Source organism: Dasypus novemcinctus, chromosome 1, assembly GCF_030445035.2.
Source record: "Dasypus novemcinctus isolate mDasNov1 chromosome 1, mDasNov1.1.hap2, whole genome shotgun sequence".
NCBI classification, from domain to species: Eukaryota; Metazoa; Chordata; class Mammalia; order Cingulata; family Dasypodidae; genus Dasypus; species Dasypus novemcinctus.
The window spans coordinates 16730025-16750558 of NC_080673.1; the positions used below are offsets into that span (position 1 = coordinate 16730025).

At 37.3% G+C, this 20534-nt stretch overlaps 1 protein-coding gene across 2 annotated transcripts in view; it reads right to left on the minus strand.

The window, feature by feature from the left end:
• Window positions 1-20534, minus strand: part of GALNTL6 (polypeptide N-acetylgalactosaminyltransferase like 6) — a 1335131-nt gene that overhangs the window by 123276 nt on the left and 1191321 nt on the right. For both annotated transcript variants that reach the window (XM_058308264.2, XM_058308217.2), the window contains exon 8: window positions 18112-18229. In XM_058308264.2, coding sequence (XP_058164247.1) covers window positions 18112-18229 — 118 coding nt within the window. The remainder of the gene's footprint in view (window positions 1-18111; window positions 18230-20534) is intronic.

Genomic DNA, 20534 nt, shown 5'->3' on the forward strand with positions numbered 1-20534 from the left:
TCTTCAAGCTCTCCAACCATTTCTTTTGCCTCCTCAAATCTGCTATTATATGATTCCAATGTTTTTTTAAATTTCATTGATTGCACCTTTCATTCCCATAAAATCTGCTATTTTTCTATGCATGTTTTCAAATTCTTCTTTGTGCTCATCCAATGTCCTCTTAATATCCTTTAATCTCTTTAACTATCTCACTGAATGTATTAGGGAGAGTTGTCTGAACATCTATGATTAGTTGTCTCAGCTCCTTTATGTCATCTGGAGGCTTATCTTGTTCCTTTAATTGGGCCATAGCTTTCTGTTTCTTGGTGTAGATTGTAATTTTTTGTTGGTGTCTTCGCATCTGGCTTACTAGAGTATTTATTCTGGGTGCAGTTTTTCTCTTTAGTTTAGGGCTTCCTGCCCTTTCTCCCTTGCAGATGGTGCAGTTGGAGCCAGCATTTAGTTGGTGCTGGAAGCTGTGGAGGCTCAAGCTGCCCTCATTGCACCAGGGACCAATGAAGTTTCTTCCAATTTTCTCCCCTGCCAGGGGTAGGGACAGAGTCACAGCTGTGTGGAATAATCCAAGTTGTGCAGGCCTAGACCACAGTTGCCCAGAGAGATTGATGAAGCTTCATGCCCCTCTCTTGCCTGCCTGGGTTGGGGATGGAGCTGCAGGTGTGGGCAGAAATCTGTGCAGTGCAGGTCCAAGATGACTGCAGTTGCCCAGGTAGGCTTCTGATTTCAGTCTGTGACAGCCAAATATACCTGCTATTACTGGTTAGGCTGGTGCAGGGCCACTAGCCTCCTGCCTGCCAGAGGTGGGGCTAAAGCCTGGGCTAGGGCTGCAGGCCAATCTGGGTGAAAGAAACCAGTTCCTACCATCACTTTGATTTTCGGTCAGCTGGGCTTCCCCTCAGGCTGGGGGTGGAGTCAAATGGTGGCCACCAGCCTCTTTCCAGCTTGGGCTGGTTCACACCCCAGCTGTAACCAGGTTTATATTTTAACCAGCCAAGTCTACCAATCAGTAGCTGATATCGGTAGCCTACCATCTCTTCCTTTCCTGTTTTTGGGAAATGGAGCTTCCAATTCCAGCCATAGAATGGCTCCTGGGGCAGCTTGTGCCATGACAGTAGGATGATCACTGGCCTCTGTGGCTTGGCCAGCAATATCCTGGACAGGCTGGTGCAGGTCCCCACAGCTTCCTCCCTGCTGGAGGTGGCACAGGGGCCTAGGCTAGAGCTACAATCTGACCTGGGTAGAAAAAAGCCCATCTCTACCAGCAATGGGATTTTCAGTCTACCCCGCTTCCCCTCGTGCCAGGCGCAGAGTTAAGATGGCAGCTCCCGGCATCTTTCTGGCTTGGACAGGTTCAAACTCTAGCTATTCTCAGGATTATACTTTAGCCCACTCATCAGTAGCTGAAATTGGTGCCCAACCATCTTTTCCTCCCAGTTTTAGGGAAGTGGAGCTTTCAATTCCAGCCATAGAACAGCTCCTGAGGTGGCTTGTGCCTCTAGTGTAGGATGGGCAACGGCCTCCTTGGTGTGGAGCACTCTACTTAGGAGTCTTCTCTGCAGATGGGCAGTCTCCTCCCTCCACTCCTTCAAGGATGTTGCAGGATGCTCTTCTGGCATCCTGGAGCCCCCAAACAGGTGCGTTAGCTAGCTGCAGAGAGCTCGGGGGGTATTTACTAACTACCCTGTAGCAGGAGCTGACTCTAGAAGATTCTTACTCTGCTGCCATCTTGCTGGTTCTAGCACTATTAGCTTTTGCACCAAACATTAATTTATGTTTTTGTATTAATATTTCATCCATATTGCCTTACGTTATTTTATTTTTATTTGCAAAATAGATTTGGACACTTAATTTGCTTACTTTTTGTTTTTTTCTTTTAATGGTGAGGTAAGAATTTAAAATCCTAAATTTTCTTCTGAACACAACTTTAGCTGTATCATCTGTGTTTCGATATTTGTTATTGTTATTATTGTTTTTTCCTTAGGGAGCACTGAGCAAATTAACTATAACGCTATTTACCTTCTACTAATTTCTGTTACTTTTTAACTTGGTTTGTTTTTATTTCATTATGTTTCTTTTTTTCAATCTCTGTGTCCCTATATTGTTTTCAGAACATCCATTATCTTTTGTATTGCTTTCAATATGACCTTTGTTTTGATTTATTTTTCTTTTCTGTTACATCCTGACTGTTGCCATTCTCCTTTTCCCCTTCTTCTGTTGTCTTTTTATATTTTGTCTGAATTTCATCAATTTCAGCATTTTTATAAATCAATTTTATTGATACATATTAAAAAGCATACAGTTCATCCAAAGTGAACAATGAGTGTTATTTGTTGTAATCACATAATTGTGCATTCATCATGTTAATTATTGTTACAGCATTTTCATTTATTTCAATACTACTACTAATAAAAAAACAAACAAAAGTCTTTGCCTCTCAATCTTTTTGTTTCCCCTGCTGTACTTAGCTGCTATCCTGGGTATTCTTGCACATTTATTTATTTATTTAACAGTTTTATTGAGATATATTCACATGCCACACAGCCTATCCAAAGTCTATAATCAATGGCTTTCAGTATAATCACAATGTTGTGCATTCATTACCACAAAACATTTAACTATTGTTTTTCAGAGTCAATTGCTTCATAACCCTCTCCCACTTTAAAAAAAATAGCAATCTGTAATAACATCATTTTGAGGACGTTTCTTCATTTTTCCTGGCCCTTTCATCCGTTTTCTTCATATAGCATTTTATATGCGGTTTCTCTTTAAAAATTAATATTCATCTTTCAGTAGGGTAGTTCTGACCAGTTACTTGTATGAAGTTTATGGATGAGAGAGACCAAAGTTACGCTCTAGGCTAGAAAGTATTCTACTTATGACACAAGATTTTGTGTGTGAGTGAATTATTTTAGCCTTTACAGCTCTGCATCCTGTGGAGATTGACTACGGCAGGACTGCACTGTGTTTCCTTCATTCTGCCTCATGAATAGCCAGCTTCCTGCAAATACATCTTGTTTTGGGAATATTCAGAACTCTGCCCAGACCTCTCATTTGCTGCTCCTCTTTTGGGCTAGCTTTAATTCAGGGACTCTCTGGCCACCAGCAAGAGATGCTGTGGCTTAAAACAAGGGATTGTCGGTTTCCCTTTAGGATGTGCCAATTACATTGAAGAACTGGGATTTGCTGACTTTATGTAAGATTTATAACCATGGCCATTTCACCTTCCCATGACTCTGTTTTACCATCACTGCATTTACCTTCACTGCATATGTTATTCTTTATACATTGAGGGTGGGAATAAGATATCTCATAACTTTATCAAAGATGAAGTTAGATAGTTTTTTGTTCCTGTTTCTTATTTTCCTTGTTGGTTTTGAGTGATTTCTAAGAGAAGATCTTGGTTATTTTATTTTAAAACTAAATCTTTTGTTATTTTTAATATTTCAGTTGTTGAACTGAATATTCCTTATTCAATGATTACTGCCTATTATTTATATTCAAATAAACAACAATTACATTCTGAAGATTGTAAAAATTTAAATCTTAAATTATATCATAACAAGAGTTGTCAGGATTAATATTTAGTAAACATCAGACATGGAGAACTTGCATTACCTCTTTTTTCCTAGCCCTTAAGTTTTTTTTTTTTTCAATAATGGAAGTTACAGATTTATAGAAAAATTATGCAGAAAATACTGAATTTCCATATAACCCCTCTCACACATGCAGTTTTCCCTATTATTAACCCTTATTGGTGTGGTAGCTTTGTTAAAATTGATGACATAAAATTATTATATTTTACTATTAATTATAGTCCATAGTTTACATTAGGGCTCACTATTTGTTTTGTGCAGTTCTATGTATTTATTTAAAAATATTGGTTCTAGTAACATCTATACAACCTAAAATTTCCCCTTTTTAACTACATTCAAATACATAACTCAGTGGTGTTAATTACATTCACAATGTTGTGCTACCATCACCACCATCCATTACTAAAACTTTGCTGTCATTACAACCAGAAACTCTTTTAAAAGTAGTTTCAAGGATTGCAGGAAGATGGTGACAGACTAACAGGCAGAGCTGAATACTCTTACAAAAACAATGGAGAAAGAGCCAAAAGCTGTCTGGGGGACCTGCTTTGGTGGTCAGCAGACAAGGACAGTGCTACACAATTCCCAGGAGGGCAAGAGACAGAGAGAAGAGGCAGCTGAAATGACAAATGAGAGTTACCAAGCCCCTATGGTGGCTGGGAAGTGCTCTTTTTCCCTACCCCCAGGGTATTAAGCTGGGGTAAAACACATTGCTCCCTGCACTTGACTGAAAGGGAGACATCTTCTTCCCTGTCAATTGTATCAAGGGAAATGGGAGAGGAGGTCTGGGTGCTTTTCTTCAGTGAATTTGGCAGCAGAATTTGCTTTGAATCTCTGATCTGGAGATTCAATACAGGAACACAGGAAAGCCAAGACTGAAACAGCTCCATGGAAAGGTGCACTGACAAGTGCCATCTACTGGCCAGTCTTGAATTGCATGGACAAAAACTGTTCACAGCTTCTGTATCCAACCCCTAGGAGAAAATCTATGCCCCACTAGTGAATTCCTGGCCTGATTTGAGAACTTAAGCTGAGTAATTTTAAAGACTGAGAATAGTTGAACCAAATATCAAAGAAGAGCTGTGAAAAAAAAAAGCAGTAGGCAAGAGAGAGAAATTAGTCATCAGAGTAAATTCACCAATATATTCAGATGCCTAGACATCAGCAAAAAATTACAAAACATACTAGGAAAAAGAAAGAGATGGCCCAGCCAAAGGAACAAACCAAATATCCTGAAGACATACTAGATTACGACAATCAGTGATAACCACACAACTCTCCTAAGTCACTTCAAAGAATTTAAAGAAAATATGACTAAAGAAATAAAGTATATTAGGAAGATACTGGGGGAGAATAAAGAACAATTTGAAAGCCTGCAAAGAAAAGAAACAAATGTTATGGGAATGAAAGACATGATGGATGAGATTAAAAATACATTAGAGGTGCATAAGAGCAGATTATTATTGTGATTAGTAATGGAAGAAATTGTAGTATTGATGTGGAGAAAGTAGCCACAGTAGTTGCTGAGGGTAGGGAGAGGGAAGAAGAGATATGGTGTGGGGGGCATTTTCAGGACTTGGAATTGTCCTGGGTAGTACTGCAGAGACAGATGCTGGACATTGTATGTCCTGCCATGGCCCATTGGGTGGACTGGAGGAGAGTATATACTACAATGTAACCACTATCCATGTGGTGCAGCAGTGCTCCAAAATGTTTTCACCAAATGCAATGAATTTGCCACGATGATGAAAGAGGTTGTTGATGTGGGAGGAGTGGGGTGAGAGGGGTGGGAGGTATATGGGGACTTCATATTTTTTGAATGTAACATTAAAAAAATATGAAGGAAAAAAAAGAAGATTTGAATTGTTTATGGACAGAATTAGTGATTTCCATCTGAAGTGGAAAAGACAGGAGAACAGAGAGAGAAGAGAATGGAAAAAATGGAACAGAGTCTCAGGGAATTGAATGACAATGTGAAACACACAAACATTTGTGTTATTGGTGTCCCAGAAGGAGAAGGGGCAGAAAGAATATTTGAGGAAATGAAGAAGGAAAATTTCCCAACCCTCATTAAGGATATAAATACCAATATCCAAGAAGGACAACACACCCCAAACAGAATAAATCTGAATAGACCTACCCTGAGAAACATACTATTCAGAATGACAAATATCAGTGATAAAGAGAGGATTCTTAAAGCAGTAAGAAAAAAACAAGCATTACATACAATGGAATCTTGATAAAATTAAGTATTGACTTTTCATCCATCTTGTTCTTCAGCTCTGTGTTATCATATCATTCTATTGTCTTTCTTCTTATCCTTTAGTTTACCCTCCCTAATGATCTTTATTTACACACTCTTCTGCAAGACTCTCCCCCTTGTTTTTTCCTTTCGAACTGCAGCACTCCTTTAGTATCTCTTGCAAATCTGGTCCATTGTTAACATTTTCAATCAGTTTTTGTTTGTGAAAACTTTGAACTTATCCTCAGTTTTGAAGGACAGTTTTGCCAGATACAGAACTCTTGACTGGCAATTTTTCTCTTTCACTACCTTAAATACATCATACTACTTTCTTCTCTGATGAAAAGTCAATACTTAAGTAATGCCTTTACAGTAATAACACTGAATGTTAATGGATTGAATTCCCAAATCAAAAGACATAAACAGATAGAATGGATAAAAAAATATGAGCCATCTCTATGTTGTGTACAAGAGACCCACCTTAGATGTAAGGACAAAGCCAGGTTAAAAGTGAAAGCTTGGAAAAAGATATTCCATGCAAATAGTAACCAAAAAAGAGCTGGAGTTCACCAGATAAAAGTAAAATAACATTATAGTATATGAACAAAAATTTCTCAGTGCAACTGGAAAATTGTTCCTGTGATCAGTATTCTGTAATTTTTTCATGCAAAATAAGCACTTGCTTTTAATTGAGGAGGGCTGTAGAAGAAATGTATTTTTGGATACTTCATTTTTTAAAACACTTTCTTATTCATACTCTTTAAAATAATCTATCTGGATCAATATTGATTTAGCATGAACTATTAAACAACTGTTGAACAAGATTTTGAGTTTACTGCCTTATAAGATGATGAGTTGGCAAATTGTTATCTACTGAAGTTCATTCCAAAAGATGTGAAGAATTCCCAAATAGGAATTTGATTATCTAGAAAGAATTATGGCCTAAATTGAAATTGAATAACTAAATGAGTAATTAATTTCATTTTTAGAGATTATTATGCTCAATAGTTAGAGCTGTAATATAAAAATTAGAATTACATTATAATTAATTTCTATTATATTTGAATTATTATTTACATTTATAAATGTTTATTGCTATGCTGTTTATTTTTTATAACTGATTATATTAAATCTAACCTGACTATAGCAGTTTGACGTAGTTATGAATTCCAAAAATAGATATTGGATTATGTTTGTGAACTGGTCTGAACCTGGGCATGATTAGGTTACGATTAGGGCTTTGATTGGGCCACATCATTAGGGAATTGGGTCCCCACCCCTTGGTGGGGGGGACTCACAGGTAAAAGGCATGGCAAAGGACAGAGTTGAGGGATTTTGATGTTGGAGTTTTGATTTTGGAGTTTGATGATGAAGCCTTAAGCTGGAGCCCTGGGAAGTAAGCCCACAGAGGAAAGAGAAGCAAGCCCCAGGAAGAGAGGAACCCTGAGCCCAGGAAGAAGCAAGCCCTGGGAAGAGAGGAGCCCTGAACCCAGAGAGAAGCAACACCCTGGAAGGAAGGAACCCAGGAAGCCTGAACCCTTGCAGATGTCAGCAGCCATCTTGCTCCAACATGTGAAAATACTTTGGTGAGGGAAGTAACTTATGCTTTATGGCCTGGTATCTTTAAGCTCCTACCCCAAATAAATACCCTATATAAAAGCCAACCAGGGAAATGGATGTGGCTCAACCAATTGGGCTCCCGCCTACCATATAGGAGGTCCAGGGTTTGATGCCCAGGGCCTCCTGGTGAAGGCAAGCTGGCCCACGTGGTGAGCTGACCCATGTGGAGTGCTGGCCCAGGTGGGAATGCAGCCCTGCACAGGAGTGCTGCTCTGCGTGAGAAAGCCACCCTGCACAGGAAAGCTGGTCTGCACAGGAGTGCCAACTGACGTGGAGAGCTGGCGCAGCAAGGTGATGCAACAAGGGACACAGAGGAAAGAAAATAAGAAGACGTAGCAGAACAGGGGAGCCGAGGTGGTGCAAGAGAGTAATAGCCTCTCTCCCACTCCAGAAGCTCCCAAGATCAGTCTCCAGAGCCGCCTAATGAGAATACAAGCAGACACAGAAGAACACACAGCGAATGGACACAGAAAGCAGACAATGGGGGGAATGGGGAGGGATAAATTTTTAAAAAGTAAAAAAAAAAAAGAATTATACAGGACAATCAAGTGGGTTTAAAAAAAAAAACAACCAATTTCTGGTATTTTGCATCAGCACCCCTTTAGCTGACTAATACACTGGCCATATACTCTCTTTTAAAATTTGTAATTTCTTTCAATCTATTTTTCTATTTATTTTACAATAAAGGACTTTTTAACATCCAAAAAAAAAAAAGAAGCCATTGATATACACTTTGGATAGATCACATGGTATTTGAATATATCTCAATAAATCTGCTTAATATATAACTGTACAAGAATAGCCAGTATTAGCAGATATGTACAGCAGGGGAAACAGAGAGATTGAGAAGTGACAGATTTTCTTTTTATCTGTTTTTTGTTTATTACTATTATTGAAATAATGAAAATACTTTAATAATGATTTAAGTGATGAACATACAACTGTGATTATACCAAATACCACTAATTGTACACTTTGTGTGCTTTATTAATATGTATCAATAAAATTGATTTGTTTAAAAGAAAAATGAAAAAAAAGTAGTTTTGGACAGTTACAGGAACAGTAGTACAGTACCAAAGGCATACAGTCTTCCATTTTTCCAGCTAAGAGAAATATGGCTAATGGTCTTGAGAGCAAAGCTGAATTCTAATCCTTGTTTTGATATTAACAGGAAATGGCCTATCTTTGCAATTATAAAATAAAAAATATTATTTTTCTGCTTTACATTAGTGTTGAATGGGATAAGAAATGAAATTCAATGGCATTTAAATGCTAACATTTTTTCTTCCTTGTGAGGGGACCATAGGATAGTTATTATCACCACAGGAAGAATAGAGCTGTCAGAACTGGTTCCCAGGTAGCTCAGTGTCATCAAGGGAGTCTCAGATATATTTCAGTCACTTTAAACTGTGTATGTTTGCTTCTGTGTGGCAAGATATAGCGCGAAGTAGCAGTCTGGTTATGCTCAAAGTGTTTTCCTTCTTATCTCTTCAGGAGCATTTTCCTCTCCAGCCACACCAAAGTAGGAACAAACATTTGAAGATACCCCAGAGGCTTATTTTATGACTGATATTTTTTTTCTGTTTAGAGAGATTAAATAAGATTGGGCCAGGGGGAAGGAAAAGGATGTGGTAACTAAATAAAAGAGAGGCACGAAGCCAGTTTGGAAGGAATTGCAGAGGACCAGGGTGCAGAGCAGAAGAGGCGAAGCGGAGGAACCCCCAAAAAGGGGTTCCGGGGATCCCTCATTCTAAGTGCCTTGCCATTCAGCAGTCCTGCGCACCTGCAGACCTCAGATGGAAGTCAGGGGAGTGGGGCACCTGGGTAGCATGATGCCCTGAAGGGAAAGTCTCACCTCAGAGCTGAACTGAGCAGGTAGGAAAGGCACGGATGAACAAGGGCCGCGGTGCACCTGCCTTTCTGCTGCATGAGCTTTTCCTGTCTGTTTTATTAGAATGAAAGTTTTTTTGAGAGCAAGGGCTGAATTGTGCTGAAAATGCAGGAATTTGACTTTTTATTCCTATTTAACGGAACTATTTATTTAGAAGTCATTTGATTCTTTTCACACAGAGAAAATCCTCCTTTCTTCAATGCAAGTTTTTCCAAAGCCCATTTAAATTTGTTCCTCTCAAGTTAAAAATACTAATAGGCAGGGACAAAAACCTCAAGGTCAGCCCACAGTAAGGAGAAGAATGGAGGGATAGGAGTGAAATGGGGCCCTGTGAGGCATCGCTGTTGCCAAAGAATCTATCATTCCAACCACACAACCTGGGGCAATTTAGTCCTGAACTTCCAGCACTGTTGCCATGGTTTCCAGACAAAGACCACAGGGCTGCATTCCAATTACATCCTTCAGAATGGCAGATAACTGAAAAATAGGAAATGGGGTAATAAAATCTCAGGTCACCCAGAAGAGGTGTGATAGATAAAAGTGACAGGGTAGCGAAGGATGCAAGTTTATATTTGTCTGAAAAAAAAAACACCTTTGTGATTTAGAACGCAAATGTATATTCTGCAAACTCTCCAGACTTTCAAAAGCCATTTTATCCTTCGTCCAGTTCATTATGCAAAGCCAGGTGTCTCTTGTTTAATAGAAATTTTCTTAAGAGCATTTTAAACTTAGAGAATTCATGAATTAAGAGAAACTAAGAAAAAAATTCTTGAACTGTGGAAAGCAAATTAAAGAAATGTATCCCTTGAATTCTGATGATATTGAAAATAAATCAGTGTCATTTTTTCTTCAATACTGGGGTCAAAGATACTATTACGCTTTTTCATTGGGCTGTATTATTGTAATATTGAACCCAGGCGATATTTGAGCAATATCTGATAATCAATAGTATTTTCCAGGAAGTTTGCTGCTGTGCTATTTGACCATAATGAAGATACTAGCTTCCATTCAGTGAGAGGAATCATTACGTAGGGATCAAAAGGTTATTAAAAGGAGATTTGTGGGAAGATGTCAGAGTAGGAAGCTCCAGGAATCAGTCCCTCCACCAGAACAACTATTAAACAGACAGGAACTGCCTGGATAACTATTTAAAAACTCTGGAGTCCAGTAGAATATTGTGCAGCATCCACAGAAGAGTGGGGGGGGGGGGGAAGAGGCTGGTAAATTGCAGTAAATAAGAGTGAATTGCTCTCTGCATGTAGTGGTTATTGTTACCCATCCCCCACACTCACAGCAGGCAGCAGTGGGCTCCAGACACTGAAATAGCTTTCTGGTACAGAGAACATAAAACCTAGTGCCCCAAGTTCTGATCTCTGCTTTTGATTAGCTCCTTAGGATCACTGGGGTCCCACCTCTCAGGCATCCATTGTTCTGTCCTGGGTAAAGGCAGGGGAGGAAGCTTAAAGATGGCTCACTTCCTCAGAGCTGTGGGACAATTGAAGGATTGCAATTGCTGGGCAGGTGCTGAGCCAAGAAAGTGAGGCTCTGGGGAGCTTTGGAAGTTTGTGGTGACCTTCCTGGTCCCCACATCCTATCCCTAAGGAAGTTTGAAGCTGGACAGCACATAGGCTTTGTGGTCCCTTGCCATGCTCTGGATGTAAAAGACTGACTTAGGAAATGCCTGTCTCTTGTGACTCCCTCCTAGAGTTTTCCCTTTAGGCAAAAGAAGCTTTAGAGAATGAAAGCAGTGTGAGAAACTTTTGAGTCAGGTGTCCTGGGGAAAAGGCTTTGAGTCCTGTAGTGGAACACTTCCTTGGAAAGCAGAAGGGACATTCAAATTCCTGTAAACAGGGTAACTCCTTAGGCATCTAGCTAGCACAAACCCAGGAAAAGACCCAGACCCAGAACAGACAGCGAAGCCCCTGCACTTTGTATTTGTCTTGGGATGACCTTCCTAAGAAGGCTGAACTCTGAAGGAGAGCACCAGCCAATGCAAAGCCAATTTGAAAAGACAGTGAAAGGTGTCTTTTGCATAGGTTTGCTCAGTTTGATTATCTTCTGACACTCAAGGAAATCCCTGTGATTTCACTAGCTGGACACAAACTCAAGAAACAGACATCTTAAGGAATAAATTCCAGAGTTTACATTTTAATATGTACAGTGAGCAACAGAAGATTATAAGACAAAGAAACAGAAAATGATGGTGCATCTAATGCAAGAGGATGAAAATCCAGAAATCATCAACAAAGAAGACCAGGCTATAGTCACACTGCACAAAGCCTTTAAAAAATGACCTTCAATCTTCTCAAGGTGATGAAGGAAAATACAGAGAAAGAACTAAGGGATATCAGAAAACAATGAATGAACAACGTCAGAATTTCACTAAAGAGACAGAAATTTTAAAAAGGAAACAAACAGAACTATTGAGTTGAAGACCTCAATAACCAAAATGGAAAATTCGCAGGAGGGTCTACCAGTAGAGTAGAGCTGGCAGAAGAAAGAATCAGTGAACTTGAATTCAGGCTGAGGAACAGAAAGAAAAAGAATTATGAAAAGTGAAAATAGCCTATGAGACCTTTGAGAGACCAGCAAGCATACCAATATATATATTTTGGGTCCCAAAAGGAGAAGCAAGAGAGAAAAAGATGGAAGGAATATTCAAAGAAATAATGACAGAGAACTTCCCAAACTTAGCAAAAGATAGGCATACACAAATCCAAGAAGTACAGACAGCAATAAACAGAATTAACCTGAAGAGAAACATGCCGCACCACATACTGGACACGTTGCTGAATGCAAAGGTACAAGGAGAGGTTTCTGAGGGCTGCAAGTGAAATATAACAAGTTATGCACAAGGGAGTCTAAGTTAGAGTAAGTGCTGATTTCTCATCAGAAGCCATAGAAGCAAGAAGGCAGTGGGTTAAAATACTTAATTTGCTGAGAGAAAACAATTGCCAACAAAGAATTCTATATCTGGCAATGCTTTTTTTCAAAAATAAGGGAGAGATTAAGACATCCCAGATAACCAAAAACTGAGGGAGTTCATCACCACTAGACCTGCCATACAAGCAATGCTAAAGTGTGTTTTTCAGACTAAAAGGAAAGGACATTAGACAGTGGTTCAAAGCAGCATTAAGAAATAAAGACCTTTGGTAAAGATAACCATTTGGGTAATTATAAATGCCAGTACTATTATATTGCATTTTTTTGGTATAGTAATCTAATTCTTACTTACAGGTTCTGAAATGAAAATTCATAAAAATTAACGATAAATCAATGGTTTGGGAAAAACATTGTACAAAGATATAATTGGTAATAAGTACAAAAAAGGTGGGGGGGATGAAGGAGTATATAACAATGTATGTGTATGCTATTGAAGTCAAGGTGGTATCAAATCAAATAAAAATGCCATATATTTAGGATATTAAATTTTAATCCCATGGTAATGACAAGGAAAAGAAATGAAAAACATATCCATGAAGAAATGAGATGGGACTCAATATGGTACAAAAAATCAAGTAAATATGAAAATAGTCATGGATGTAAGAATTAAGAGACAAAAATAGGTATTAAGCTTACAATGACAAGAATAAAGTCCTGTATTATCAGTAGTTACTTTAAATGCAAGCAGAATAATTCTCCAGTCAAAAGGCTGAGGTTGGGAGAATGGACAAAAAGCATGACCCAAGTATATGCTGTCTAAAAGTGACTCACCTCAATTTCAAAGATATAAGTAGGTTGAAAAAGAAAGGATGGAAAAATATATATACAACACAAGTAGTAATCAGGAGAAAGCTGGGGTAGCTATACTAACACCACATAAAATAGACTTTAAGGCAAAATCTGCTACAGGAACAAACAGTCATTATATACTAATAAAGGGGTCAATTTAACAAGAAGATAAGACAATAATAAATAATATGCACCTAACAGTAGAGGCCCAAAATATATGAAGCAAATATTGACAAATTTGAATAGAGAAGTCAACAGGTCTACATTAATAGTAGGACACTTTAATACACCACTTTCAATAATGGTTTGAACATCTAGATGGAAGACCAATAAGGAAATAGAAGACTTGAATGATACTCCAAACCAACAAGAGCTAATGGACAAATATAGAATGATTCACCCAACAGCAATAGGATGCACATTCTTCTCAAGTGCGTGTGGTGCATTCTCCAGGATACATGATATTTTAGCTCACAAAACAAGTTTCTTAAATATAAAAATATGGAAAATCATACAATATATTTTCTATGACCACAGTGGAATAAAGCTAGGAAACAATAACAGAGGAAGAAATGGTAAATTCACAAATATGTGAAAATTATACAAAGTACTTTAACCAGTGGGTTAAAGAGAAAATCACAAAGGAAATTAGGAAATATCTTGGGTTAATGAAAGTGAATACAACCCACTAAACTTATGGGATGCAAAAAAAGGCAGTGTTGAGAGGGAAATTTATAGCTCTAAATGTTAACATTAAAAAAGAAGAAAGATTTCAACTAAGAGACCTAATCTAAAAACTGGACCAACTATAAAAAGAAGAGTAAACTAAACTCACAGTGAACAGAAAGAAGGAAATAACAAAGATTAGAGTGGTGATAAATGAAATAGAGAATAAAAAATGAGAGAATCAACAAAACCAAAAGTTAAATCTTTGAAAAGATCAATAAAATTGATGAAGAAAAAAGATAGAGGGTACAAATAAATAAAAATTGAAATGAAAAGGGGGATATTACTACTGACCCTACAGAAATAAAAAGGACCATAAGAGGATACTATGAATAACTATATGTCAACAAATGAAATAACTTAGATGAAGAAAAATTCCTAGAAACACACAAGCAACCTACTCTGACTCTAGTAGAAATAGAAGATCTTAACAAACCAATAAGTAGTAAAGAGATTGAGTCAGTAATCAAAATCCTCCCAACAAAGGAAAGCCCAAGACCAGATAGCTTCATAGGGGAATTTTACCAAACAATCCCAGAAGAATTAGCACCAATCCTCCTCAAACTCTTCCAAAAATAGAAAAAGAGGGAACACTCCTTAATTCGTTCTACAAGGCTAACATCATCCTCACACCAAAGCTAGATAAAAAACACCACAAGAGAAGAAAATGACAGACCAATATCTCTTATGAATAGAGATGCAAAAATCCTCAACAAAATTTTAGAAAACCAAATCCAACAGCACATTAAAAGATTTATACACCATGATCAATTATTGGGATTTATTCCAGGAATGAATGGGTGGCTCAACACAAAAAATCTATTAATGCAATATACCACATTAACAGAATGTAGGAAAAAAAAAAACACACATGCTCCTCTCAGTTGATGTAGAAAAGGCATTTGACAAAACCTAGCATTCCTTCTTAATAAAAACACTGAATAAACTAGGAATAGAAGGAAAGTTCCTCTACATGATAAAGGGCACATATGAAAAACCTACAGCTAACATCATCCTTAATGGTGAAAGACTTAAAGATTTCCCTCTAAGATCAGGAACAAGTCAAGGATGTCCATTGTCAGCACTGTTATTCAACATTGTACTGGAAGTTCTACCCAGAGCAATTAGGCAAGAAAAAAAGAGATAAATGGCATACAGATTGGAAAGGAAGAAGTGAAACTTTCCCTATTTGCAGATGACATGGGCTTATGCACAGAAGATCTGGAAAATTTCACAACAAAGCTACTAGAGCTTGTAAGTGAAGTCAGCAATGTGTCAGAATACAAGAGCAACATGCAAAAACCAGTATTGTTTCCATGCACAAGCAATGAATAATAATAAGATATCAAGGAAAATAATTCAGTTTACCCTGGCAACTAAGAGAATCAAATATTTAAGAATAAATATATTTGCAATAATTAACAATTAACAAGCTGTAGTTCAGTTCCCCCTGATATGCATTGGGGAAAGGCAAATCCCCTCCCCCATAAGCCTACATGTCTGAAGGCAGGCACTCCTCCAAAGGTTGAAAAAAGAAACCACATGGAGACAGGAGTAAAGGGAGATGGAGACTTTCACTACCTGCATATCTAAAGGAGATGGAAACCTCCACTACCTGCATATCAAAGGAACATCAGCTCCTCCAGCATTCCAAGGAAACCTAACTCCCTAACCCACTACCCTCTAGCCATACAAGGGAAAATTTTCACCTCTGGGGCTTCCTATTGGCTCCTGCACTTCACTTGAACCCTTGACCTCCTCACTGACTATCATTTCCCCACCTAGGGAAGTTCTGTATAAATTCAAATCCCCCTCTTCCAGGAGTGGGCCGAAGTCTATTCTTCAGATCCTCTCTGTTGAGAGACCTTCTCAATAAACTTCCTACCTGTAGACATATCAGTCTCTGTGTCCCAGTGAGTGCCATTTTTCTTCAACAGAAATGACATTCTGATTCATGCCACAACATGGATGGATCTTGAAGACATCATGTTGAGTGAAATAAGCCAGCATGAAAGCCCCACTATTATATGAACTCATTGATATGAAATAATAGAGTAAGCATCTTGAATATATGTTAGCAGAGCCAGGGCAGGGGTAGAGAATAGGGTGGTTATTAACAGAGAACTCAGGAATGGTAGCTATGACTTGGGTGCCAGAAAACTCCAAGAATCTGCATTTTCTATAACTAAAAGAAATTTAGTATTTTATCCCTAGGTGACATTGTGTGATATACTTATTCTCTTTAAATCTGAGAATGAATATAAAACACTTAGCTCAGCATTTATCACATAGCACTAAGTAAATTTAGACATTATTTCTATCATTATTACTATTACTATTATTATCTTCTGTCATACACACTGTAACAAGATGCCTAACTGTTACTATACCAGAAGAACCTAAAAGACTTTGGTAAATTCAAGGATTCAAAAAATGCATCAACCTAAAGTTAAATGCAAAGTACCTCATGTGAAATTTGGTGTACTTGAATGATGGAGAAAACAAACACTAACTTAATAAATGACATTTCAAGGATTAGTGTCAACGTAGTGAAAGAGAAAATTCTAGGTGTGCTGAAGCCTGCAATCATGATGCCTGAGTTTCTCCTTTGAGTTATTTATTTTATGACACCTTGAGGACAACTTAACATTTCTGTTTACACATTGAATATTGATTTTACAACATTATAAAGATCATTTTGGCCATTTGCTTTTTATTTGTAAATTTAAAATATTTTGCTGGATCTTCAAATGTCATGTGTACTACATTCAGCATACATTTTTTAAGATGTAAGAGCCAGGTTTGAGTTTATAATGGAAGTCATTAGGAAAAGTTGATATATTTAATAGAAGACTTCTGTATGACAAATTTTGGAAGAATCGGTTAGTGTTTATATATTAATAATGACCATGATTAAGGAAAAAAGGAAAAATAAGGCTTATTTTTTCTATCTGAAATAGCTTTAAAAAAATTACATCTAGATAATTTGGAGTCCAACCTCTTGCACAGTTTAGTTTGCTTTGCTCATGTTCTTCACAGGTTGTAGTGAATTTTCTTTTGTTAACATATCCTGGAATTTGTTACTCTTTCACATATATATTAGTCAGCCAAAGGGGTGCTGATGCAATATACCAGAAATCAGTTGATTTTTATAATGGGTATTTATTTGGAGTAGAAGCTTATAGTCACAAGACTATAAAGAGTAAATTACTTCTCTCACCAAAGTCTGTTGCCATGTATTGGAGAAAGATGGCTGCTGGTCTCTGTGAGGGTTCAGGCTTCCTCTTCAGCCTTTGTGATCCCAGCTTCTTCTGGTCTCAGCTGTAGGATGGTATAAGGCTTGTCTCTCTCCCAGAGGCTCATTTCTTCCCAGACTCAGCTGTTCTGTTCTCTCTACAAGGCCAGTTGTAAACTATCAAGCTCTTTCTCTTCAGGGAGCCTCTGCTTTGTCTATGGAACCATCTCTATTCCTCTGTGTTCTGTGCATTTACTCCCTGGGCTCCAGCATCAAAACTCAAAACTCTCTCTTCTGCTGTGTTGTTTTCTCTGTGAGTCCCCACTTACCAAGGGGACATGGACTCAACATTCTACTGTTGTGGCTGAATCAAAGCCCAGATTTTAATTTAATCAAGTGAAAATGAAACCTCTGAACTCAATACAATTAAAAGGTGACACATTCAGAAGAACAGACTGGTTTACAAACATAAAACATAACCCAATATCTATTTTTGGAATTCATAAACAATGCCAAACTGCTACAAGATAAATGCCATATGTCATATATGTAAGAATAATATTTTACTGTGCATTTATTTATGGTTAAAGCAAGTTGAGATCTAGGGAAATTTTAGATAAAAAATGGTGGAAGACAGACTGGAATTGGAATTACAATGAATAATAGAAAATTAAAATTTTCTCTTGTTATTTAAATTTTGGAATAATGTTGGTAATGAAAAAATGTGAACAGAAACTTCCAGAACAAATACAAAGGGAAAAGTCTCCAATAACTTGACTTCTTTCATCTTAATTCTTCTATCTATATGTTCTATTTGCTTTAGGAGTAATGCACTTGTTAGTGGAGCCATAGGCCTATTGGCACACCAGTTTCCATCCTGAAAATAGGATTCTGTATTATTACTTTTAAAATATTGCCTGGGTCCATCTCCCTGAAACATCAGAAGGAAGTGGTTTGATCTAAATGCTGATTTGGCTCTATTTTCACCACCTCACAACTAGCTACAATGAAATGGATTATATTATCTTAGAAATACATTATGTATGCACAGCGTGAAAAGGTCTTAGGGACTTACCTTAAATGAGATTTCATACTGTTCTCCTCCCCAGATTTCTAAACCAGGGTCATAGCCACCCAACTCCCAAAACCATTTTCGGTTCACAGCAAAGAGTCCTCCAGCCATAACAGGTGACCTGTAGAATAAATAAAATAATCTTTAAAAGACTGTGAACATCAGAGACAACAGTATTTTACTTGGGGTGAAAAAAGCAAATTTCAAGATCTCTTTCAGTGGTCAATTGTACTGAACTTTACAGCATTGGTTTTCTACCCATAGATATAGGGTTCTCATGGGGTACCTAAAGTGGATGTGAGTAGGAAGAACCCTTATGAGCACTAAACTCTGCAGTTCACATTCTAATGCAACAGATGCCCTGAAGAGTGGCAGTTGATCCATCTGCCTATTATTAGAGAGGACTACTTGAACATTGGTGATTATAGACCAAGAAATATAGATCATTTTTATGGCTTTCCTTCAAAGTGAAAGGAAGCTTATACTACCACACAGATCAAAATATAGAAACCACTGTTGTAGACAATATCTTTGACTTAATATCTCAATAACAATTCACTCAACATCATTACATATATCTCCTTTGTACAGAATATGAAACAGACAATTAGAATAATTAAATAACTAACCCAAACTAGCTATTTACTTACCAGGCCAAAGTTGGAATTTAGACTCATTTCATGTTCAGTGTATTATTTCTTAGGTCTTATCTACCTTTCTAACAAATATTTCTCTTGGTTAAATAATAATTTTCAAGTATCCCACTCCTGCTAGGATGCATTAAAATCATGCTGCTATAATAAGATAATTACAATCATTGGGTTCTGCCTTCAAAATATTTATGTTTCTAAAGTAGCTCTCATCTTTTCAGTGGTCACTATATGCTGGGCTATAGTCTAAGAACTTTACCTAATTATTTTGATGAATCCTCACAATGAATGTATGACCATCATCTTTATGTACTGTTTTAAGAAACAGGTAGAGAAGGGTTAGGAGCAATGCCCAACGTTGTAGCTAGTATGTGGTATTACTGGGGAAGGTCCCATTTTCTCTGTTTTCAAAGCTTTTCTGCTTCTAATCTCTCCATTGTTTCTATTTCAATATTTGGGGGTGAAGAGAGATAACTACATACATGTAGATATAAAACAATTAGAGAACAGTTTCATATGGATCAAGTAAATCTGTAAAAAAATATTGTCAGCATTGTTTAAGTAATAGTTTTGAAAAACTATTTGAAACAAAGGGTATTTACAAATAACAGTATGAGATATAAAATATGGATGATATACTTTTATGTAATTTTTAAAAATTATTAAAGTATATCACATATACATGAACAATAAGTATATAGTTATAGTTGTGAACTTACAAAACAAACATATATAACATCATACAGGTACATCATACCTCATCCTACCAATAATACCTTGTATTGTTGTGAGACATTTTTAACTAATGATTAAAGAGCATCCTACCAAAATATTACTATGAACCAAAGTATCTTACATTTGGTGTATTTTTTGCTCAACCAACACTATTATTATTATTTGGATTATCATTTATATATGAACATTCATAAACAATAAGTATATAATAACATGCATAACATCATATAGGGGTCCCATATATCAACCCACTACTAACACCTTGTATTGTTATGAGACATTTGTTACAAATGTCAAAAGAATATCATCAAAATCTTATTACTAACTATAGTTCTTATCTTACATAGGATGTATTTTCCCCCAACCCACCCTATTATTATTATTATCATTATTGAAATTAACACACTAATTTAATTTTTCAAAAAAGATTTATTTATTTCCCCCCCTTCCCCTCCTTCTGCCCTGCTGTTTTTGCTGTCTGTGTTGTCTTCTCTTCTCATTTTCTCTCCTTTAGGATTCACCAGGATTTGATCCTGGGGACCTCTAATGTGGAGAGAGGTTCCCTGTCAATTGTGCCACCTCAGTTCCTGGTTTCTGCTGTGCTGCAGCTTGACTCTCCCCTTGTCTCTCTTTTGATGCGTCATCATCTTGCTGTGTGACTCATGGTGTGGTCACTGGCTCAAAACTTGAGCACTCATGTGGGCATTGGCTCACCATTTGGGCACACTTTCTCTTCTTCTTTTTCACCAAGAGGCTCCAGGGATCAAACATGGGTCCTCCCATATGATAGGCAGAGGTCTATCACTTCAGCCACATCTGCTTCCCCCTATTATTATTTTTTAAAAATATTTTTATGACAGAAGTTGTTAAACTTAACAAAACAATCATGCACACCTGCAGGAGTCCCGTTTAACACCACTCTATCAATACACCACACTGTGGTGGAACATTTGTTACAGATTATGAGATAATATCATCAGATTATTACTGGGTCCATAGCATACATCTGGCACACTTTTTCCATACTCTGCCATTATCAAT